This window comes from Nilaparvata lugens, chromosome 14 (genome assembly GCF_014356525.2).
Source record: "Nilaparvata lugens isolate BPH chromosome 14, ASM1435652v1, whole genome shotgun sequence".
Classification (NCBI taxonomy): domain Eukaryota; kingdom Metazoa; phylum Arthropoda; class Insecta; order Hemiptera; family Delphacidae; genus Nilaparvata; species Nilaparvata lugens.
In genome coordinates this window covers 7,650,601-7,659,382 of record NC_052517.1, presented here as the reverse complement: position 1 = coordinate 7,659,382, position 8,782 = coordinate 7,650,601, and the positions used below count along the sequence as shown (strand labels likewise).

General features: G+C 37.1%; 1 protein-coding gene across 1 annotated transcript in view; it reads left to right on the top strand.

The window, feature by feature from the left end:
- Positions 1-552: 552 nt before the first annotated feature.
- Positions 553-8,782, top strand: part of LOC111048435 — an 8,815-nt gene continuing 585 nt past the window's right edge. Inside the window, exons 1-3 of the mRNA XM_039440677.1 lie at positions 553-833; positions 5,930-6,574; positions 8,624-8,782. The exon at positions 8,624-8,782 is cut by the window's right edge and continues 585 nt beyond it. Of these exons, the coding sequence (XP_039296611.1) occupies positions 777-833; positions 5,930-6,574; positions 8,624-8,782 (861 nt within the window). The 5' untranslated portion in view covers positions 553-776. The remainder of the gene's footprint in view (positions 834-5,929; positions 6,575-8,623) is intronic.

Sequence of the window (8,782 nt, the reverse complement as noted above, 5' to 3'; positions counted from 1 at the left end):
ATTGCTCGGTTGATACTGCAACTCAGTGGAGTGATGGGGGGAAAGTTTTGGAATGCATAGGTGACTCATTCACTGGCACCACCCCATTCAATAGTTTTGTGCAGCAAAACTGACACTGTTGTACCTTTTACAACAGCGCGACTGCCGGAAGGTTAAGCATTCAGCATGAAATATTCTCACAATAACATATTTCAAACGTACACTGTGGAAACATTGAGTTGAGACAAAATTTGGATTTTTTATCTTCTCATCAATCAATTATCTTGTGTACAGCTTGTGTGACGTCACAGAAAGAGCTATTATTTATGTGAAATGCGTCCTTGAAATGGCTTCAATTTATCATTCATTTTCAGTAGTTAAATTCACTCCAAACAGACAGCGTTGTTTGTATGGGAAGCATTGATGTTAATCTTAGGAAATACTGACAGATTTGAGTGAATTTCCCTGTTGAAAATAGAAATCATTCTATACTCTTGGCAAAACAGCATATATAGATTAAGAGAATAAATTGTATTATCTTGCTTCAACGTTATTCCCACGGAATAAATATACCATAGTAGAGTAGTGCTTCTCTACTCTGTGGTTATTCCTAGAGCAGATCTGTGTTAAAACATTGTCTTTGGTAGTTGGATTCAATATTAGCACACATTTTAACAACTCCAACTCTTCACTTTAGCTCAAACTTTGTAAACTCTAGTTAAACTTGAATCTTGGAACCTCTTTTCGAATTAGAAACTAGGATTTGAATCTTTACTTGCAACTGGAAAACTTGGGAAATGAAAGTTCTATTCTATTTTAAAGCATCTGCTTTTCTTATATTATATGGATTTATGGTAAGTTTTCTTAGATAAAAAAAGTTTTCGCCACACTGCTCAGAAAGCAGCTGTTTTCCAGTCCCTACGTAGATCTGAAAGACATTGTTTGCAGACGACTCTCGTCTGACGTCAGACCAGCCGCTAACATGGAACAAAGAAAAGGTGATCAAAAACAGCTGATCACAAAACTTTCCATTATTTATGTTCATTATTCAATAATAAAAACATTTATAGACTAATTTATTGTCATTTGAAAGAATAAAAAAGTATAAACTCAAACTCCCACATAATTGAACATCATCTTTTAGGTTATTTAGACAAATCAGAATGAAAAATAAAAATACTTTGACAATTTCCTGATATTCAGATTACCTCAGATTTGCTAGAGCTATCACCTTCCACTTCTGCTTTCGGAAGTGCTTAGTTAACAATAATAATTATTATTTTATATATATTGTTTATTTTTGTGTGTGGCGAAAAATAGCGTTCGCACAACGGGCAAAAATGTTTTACCGGCTCTCAATCTTTTCTAGTCCTCGGCCTACGGCCTCGGACTTGAAAACCGATTTTGAGCCGGAAAATTCTCATTTTCTGCTCTAGGTGCGAAATATTTGTTCCATCTACAACTTAGGCCAAAGTCGTTGTCCGTCTGTTTGTATGTTCTACAATAACTTTAGAAAGAAATTGATCTATCAGCTTCAAATAATATTTTGAACACGTATTCTTTTAACCTTTTTACAGGTCAAGTTCGTTGGGAAACAAAATTGACTCACTCCTTCGTCCGTTTTCAGGATGTAACAGATAACAAGATAACATTGAAAGTGCATAAGAAAAAAATTGTTAAGCTGCGTTCACACCAAAGTTATTAACAAAATTTTTATAACTCAATCTTCATAGATTCTATTAGATTGAACGGAACTTATCATACACATGATGAACATATGTGTTTGTCAAGTTCCGTTCAATCTAATAGAAACTATAAAATAATTTATTATTATAGTCCGGGCGCAAATGTCATGAATAAAGGCACTCCGTGGTCATTTTTGGGTAACAGCCGTGGAAGATGTCTCAATTTCTTCGTTAGGTCTAGCATAAGAAGGATCGTGATGATTATAAGTCGAAATCATAGGCAAAAACCTCAGAAAGAAAATGGCCGCCAAAATTTTCAGGGTTTTGCTGTATCGCTTGTATTTCAATCAACGTTCAAGATACTCACCGTTCCTCTAGACAAAAATATTCTTTCCTCCACCTACTGTCTAAAGTACCTACTTTACTCCCTGAAACCTAATACTAAAGTGTCACTTTTTCGCTCTCGGTAGTAAAAAACAGAAAAACTCCCTAGGGAGTAAAAGTGACTCCATTTAAATAACATGGGGAGCATCTCTATTTTGAAACTTACATTGTAATAGGTTAGAAGGTCTAAGCTCAGATGAGAAAGCATAATAGAGGTGTCTGTCATTGAGTCAACTGAATTCAATACCAAAACCAGAAATTTGATTAACTCATGAAATATATGTTTGTATAATAATTATTATATTCTTAATATTAGTAGACAATAAAAATTTATACAATTTTAAAAATATTTTATTCTATTCGAAATACCAGCCAACAAATATTTTTGATCTGCAATTCAAATCTGAACCGCGTGATCTGGAGTCAGCCATTTTTGGTAGCTGCACAGCTGATATAATTGTTACAACTTTTGCCGATAGATAGCGCAATCGGCAGTGCCAATCAAACGACCGGTTTTTAGGTTTCAGATTTGGGTTATGTTGTTAGGAATCATTGTCACCAATACGTAAGTTATTAGAATGATTTTATTTGCAGTTTCTATAAAAAAATGTAGATGGAGGAAAAATGTTGTGTACATCACGAGCGAAAAATACTTTTTCTCCCTCAGAAAAATTGCTGCCCTTGGCTTCGCCTCGGGCTTCAAACTTTTTCCCACAGGGAGAAAAAGTCGTACTTCTCACTCTAGATATACAAATAACTATTTAAATCTTCCTCTACATTTTTTATTCATGAAATTTTCCTCTAAAACACATATTTTTTAGTTATAACCTTCAAAAGCCCAACATTTTTTTTTCTAAATTTGTTCAAATTTAATTTTATTATAACTTTCTTTGTGCAAGAGATACAGAGAAATATTGAATCTATGAAATTCAGAGCGTTCTTAAACTTTGGAACAATATATCTTTATGCGCTGTACATCAAAAAATGAGTTCTCCAGCGCCTTCCAAAGAAAACCCTGCATGATTTCTGGTGCGTTTTTCCATACACATGAGCCATGAGGTAACAAGCTAGAACTATGAAATTTCATGACTACTTCAAGATAGAGACTTGCAAATGGTTTCAATCTCTTCATTACAACAAGACGAATAAGAACATTGATGATGGAAACATCGAAAATATTCGACATCATTGAAAAATACAAGATAGCGGTCATTATTGACATAAATTTTTATATTGCTTGTTATCCAGTTATTGTAAGAGATATCGGATTGGTTTTACCACCAAAGTGTTTAGAATTAACCAAAGAATGATGTTCGAGAGGATCATCTCATTTTGACCACTCTTTCCATTATTTATTCAACTTCAAAAACTTGTAACATACATTTTTCGGGGACAATATTTCACTTTCCACCCTGTATATGTATTCACATAGACAAACACTAGTATTATTGGAACAGTGTTGTGGGATATTTCCAAAGCTTTAAAATGACATCTGGTTGGAGGCTGTGAGTCCATATTTTACGGCTGGAGCGTCATCGGAGAAAGAGTAAACAGTTGGCAGCGGAAAACACGCTTTTTCCACCAAATGTGAAAACCGTGTAACTTATGACTCGAAAGTACAGACTTGGGAATAGTATCAATCTCTTTGTAAAGATGTGTAGAAAGAGATTATCCATGATGGCAATATCAAAAATGTTTGTCATCATGAAAAAAACAAGATGGTGGCAAAAATATGTCGATTTTTAAGAAATCGTCTGTAATTCTAAAGCTGCGTTTAAACCGGAGTTGATAACACGATTTATTAACAAAAAGTTATTAACTTGACTGCTGAATCATAAAAAAATTCTCTTGACAAGAGAAATTCATGTTTCCAACACAATTCCTTGTTATTAACAAGATCTTGTTATCAATATAATTTACTTCCATATGATTTCATTTAACGAGACTATTCATATGATATAACAACCGGAATAAAAAGCAAAAAATTGTCTTCAAATTTGAATTGAAACATGTGTGTGATCATTAAAATAATTATCTTCATCTGATCTAATGTGAATAATGCGTTAACACCAGAGTTCAAAACAAAAGTTTTCAACATAAGTTAATAACATTTTCTCTTGGCTGCTAGTTTTGTTATCAACAAAAGTTGATAGCTTTGTCACCTGTCTTGTCTGCAGCTGTAGTTATTAGGGAACAGCTGTAGTTGTAGGGTAGGGATGCTGGGCGAGGGGGTTGCGGGGAAGTAAGAAACCTGTTATTAACAAAAGTTACCGACTCTCGATGGATAACATAAATCTTGTTAATAACAAGGAATTTTCTGTTGAAAACACGAGTTATCAACTTTTTTCAAGAGAATTTTTTGTCAATTCAGTCAAGTTGACAACTTTTTATTAATAACTCATGTTATCAACTCGGGTGTGAGCGCAACTCTACATGATGTTGTTAACTTTTGTAAAACATCAATTGATAACAAAAATGTTAAAAACTTGTGTTATTAACTCCGGTGTAAATGCAGCTTAATAATGTCCAGGATATCAATACAGCCATATGGAATCTCCAAAATAATCATACTACAATATCCGAAACATCTATCTAATTCCAACAACTCTTACTATGGTGAATATAACTTCAAACTTTTGAAATCAGATTTTTTGTGGACAAAATTAAGTCACAGAGGCAAAGCTATGTGACGCATACTGTGCATAAATAGTTATTTGTATATCTAGAGTGAAAAGTACGGATTTTTTCTCCCTGAGGCAAAAGTTTGAAGCCCGAGGCGAAGACGAGGGCAACAATTTTTCTGAGGGAGAAAATAGCTATTTATGTATTAAGAGTGTAATGCCCGACTTTATCGCTCGTGCAAAACAGTTATCACATGATGCGAAGCGTGATAATTTTGCAAGAGCGATAAAGAAGCATTACACGCAAATTACATACATAATTTTTTCTACAACTGCCCAACCCTGTTAAATTACTTATATCGGCGGTGTTACAATTACCGACTTTTTAGGTTAAGATCCTACTTTTCGGCGAGCTGCTTACAATCAGCTGATTAGGAAGCATAAAGAAACTCTTCTGCGCATGCCCAAATGATTTGGGAGCGTAAAGTAAATCTACTGCGCATGCGCGGATGGTTAGCGAGCAAAAAAGTAGATTCTCCTCAGAAATAAGCTGTTTTACGAGGAGAATTGAGTGTGTAAATTCTTTCCTTACGCACAGTTGTAGAAAAAACATTTGTCACTCATGATGTACACAACATTTTTCCTCCACCAACATTTTTATAGAAACCGCAAATAAAATAAGTTTTAAAAACTTACGTGGCCAGTAAAATGTGTTACAACATAACTTGAAAATTAAACAGCTGTCTTGTAATCACACAGTTCACTGCCCACAGCGCTATCTGTCGGCAAAAGTTGTATCCCCGTTTCAAATTTGATCAGTTAATGAGGAATATTCGTTGGTCTGTTGGTGTTGGAATAACATGGAATGTAGAAAAAATGTATACATTTTTATAGTATACTGATATGAAGTTTGCAATAATTTCAGCATGTAACATAATATTATATTTCATATATTGATCAAATATCTGGTTGAGGTATTTAATTTAGTTGCTTCAATAACTACTCTATATGCTTCCTCATCTAAGCTTAGACCTCCCAACCTATTTCAAATGTGAGTTTTTAAAATAGAGATGCTTCCAATGTTATTTGAATGGAGTTACTTTTACGCTCTAGGGAGTTTTTCTGTTTTTTCCTACCGAGAGCGAAAAAGTAACACTTTAGTATTATGTTTCAGGGAGTAAAGTAGGCTCTTTGGACAGTAGGTGGAGGAAAAATAATCTTAATCCATATATTATTTAATCATTTTTCTTTTCTTTTCAGCCAGGCACCAATTCTAACACAGATGGAGTTGCACCCAGTGCTGACTACCCTTACATCATAAATGAAGTTAATGCTGCGGAAGATAGTTGGCAAAATATTGTCCAAAGAATCTCCTGGCTTAGAGATGCTGACGTCAACACACTTTTCGAATTATATAAAAGCCTCACTAACAGTAATGATCCAGATGTCTCGAAGTTTCTGTACACAATGCTGATACAACATTCTCTTGCTCGAGTGGTTTTGACAAGTCTGAAATTAAACCAGGCAAATAGCAAACTTCTGAAAGAAGCTGTCAAAGTACAGCTAGAGATAAACAAGTCCAGGGTACTGAATGACAGAAAAGGTCTAGACTTGACGCAACCCATCACAGATAAACCAACTATCGAACAAAACCAAATTGAGACGATTTTGAAGAGTATAGTGGACAGCTTGAAACATAGATTGCCTGAGATGGAACTGGTTGACCAACTCAAATACATAATCCACACCACAGCCATGGAATATATCTCGTTAAGTTTGGTGGACACGCATGTCTCAGGTTTTCTGTCGCGATTGTTTGGCCTGTTTGATCAGGGAAAAATGTACAGTAAAAATAACTCGTATTATGACGTTATGATGAAGTTTCGACCATCAAAGGAATCCCTGGTAAGCAGCTGTACTGTCCGGTATTTTTAATAGTTATTATAAAACGAAAATCCCAGTTGAATGTTGTAAATCAACCGGGAGACTCCTGCTATTGCAAATATTGACATCTGGGGCCTGTTTCATAAAAATTTAGAAGTCCTGTAATACAGGAACAGCTGATTTTATCAGCTATATTAAACATGTAATTGGAATGGTGATTCTCCTGTATTAAAGGACTTGTAACTTTTATGAAACAGGCCCCAGGGTAAACAGCTAGATGGAAATTCGATGAGCTCTACTATTCAAAATTATTTGTCAGCCCGGGAATCGAACCCCGTACCTCCTAATTGCCAGGGAATGCTTCATCTGTATCCGGCTTCCATCCGTATCCTGTAGCATTGCCTATCAGCGGAGGGCCACTACACTACAATACTACCCGTTCAGAAACATACAATATTTTTGGAAACGTATCTTTCCATGAGCAACAGATGCTCGTCTGTATCTTTTCAAAAGCTACGAGCTCTCATTCATATACAATTACTGTGTATCGGGAGCTTCCTTCTAGGAAGCTCTGTTGGAAGTTTCCAGCTTTCCACCATCAGAAAAGATACTCAAGGAGCTCTTGAGGAGCTCAAGCAACAGATGCTCTTCTGTATCTTCTCAAAAGCAACATGTTGCATCAGAAAAGATAAACAAGGTTCTTTGATATATCTATCCATAAGCAACCGATGCTCTTCTGTATCAAATCAAAAACAACGTTTTGCATCCGAAAATATACACAAGGAGCTTTAATGTATCTTCCCATAAGCAGCCCCCTGTGGGTTGGGGGAGCTTTGAGTCGATCATTGTACTCAAGAATGTGTTGAAAACCAGAATTCACCCACAGTATCCATGCTTGTCGTAGGAGGCGACTAAAATGGACCTCAAGGCAACTCCAAAAGTTGCCTTGCCTTTAAACCCGCGGGTTCTGCCCCATCAGGGCAGTTTTGGAGGGGCAAAAGGAAAACCCAAGAAACCAGAGATGGGTGAAACTCCAGGCACAAATGTAGGTCAAGAGGCTGAATTGTGGGTAACCGGGTGCCCCAGAGGCAATTTGGTGACCCCTCCTTCAGCAGAAGGACCTATAAAGAAGCCAGGAGTGAAACTCACGTACATCACGATTTTGTGGGTGAAGAGACCAAAACTCACCACTGCTCGAAGAAGGACGGCCATTTAGGCAAAACTTCTTGGGAGAGGTGAGGCTCCTGACCCTTCCGTTGGGGCAAAAAGAAAAACCCAAGAGACCAGAGAAGGGTGAAACTCCAGGCTCAAATGTGGGTCAAGATGCTGAGTCGAGGGTGGCTGGCGCTGGGTGCCCTAGAGGCAGTTTGGCGTCCTCTCTCTCAGCGGAAGGACCTACATAAAGACCAGGAGTGGAACTCACGTAGGTCACGAGTTTTGGGTGGAGTGACCAAACCTCACCAATGCTCAAAGAAGGACGGCCATTTAGACAAAACTTCTTGGGAGAGGTGAGGCTTCTGACCCTGCGAAGTTTCGGAGAGGCAAGAAGAGAAAACCCAAGAGACCAGAGATGAGTGAAACTCCAGGCATAAATGTGGGTCAAGAGGCTGAGTCAAGGTTGGCCGGGCGCCCTAGAGGCAACTTGGCCACCCCTTTATCAGCGGTAGGGCCTTCAAAGTAGGCCAGGAGTGGAACTTACATAGGTCACGAGGACTAATCAGTCTGAAGAGACTTCCAAGCATATCACACTGGATTGCAACAAGAAACCGGGTGATGAATGGGATGTTAGCATAGGGAAAAACTCCTGGTTCTTGTAAAGAACACAAGTATTGGTTTGCCTAACTAACATACTACTTGGGAACACAATAAGCTTCGGTTGACGTGTGGGGTTCTTTGAACATTTGGATCCTTGAATTCGTCCCTTCAAAAACAATAAACAATCACATAAGCAACAGATGCTCTTCATGAGCAAAGAGCTTTTTGGAGTCTCGTCCTTTTAGCAAAACATAGCTGACATTCGTTCAACATGCTCTTTCGAATGTTGGTGACATTATTTGTAACATGTTTCAGATGGATCCCTATGTTGAAGGCAAAGATGTTGCAGTCAATCTGATGCAGAAATATTTCCAGAATATTGATCCTTTTGTCGATAATTTCCTCAGACGAGCCCCCAGAAACAAGCAACAAATACATTTCCAAAATCAATTGCTAGTAAACCATTGCATCCTG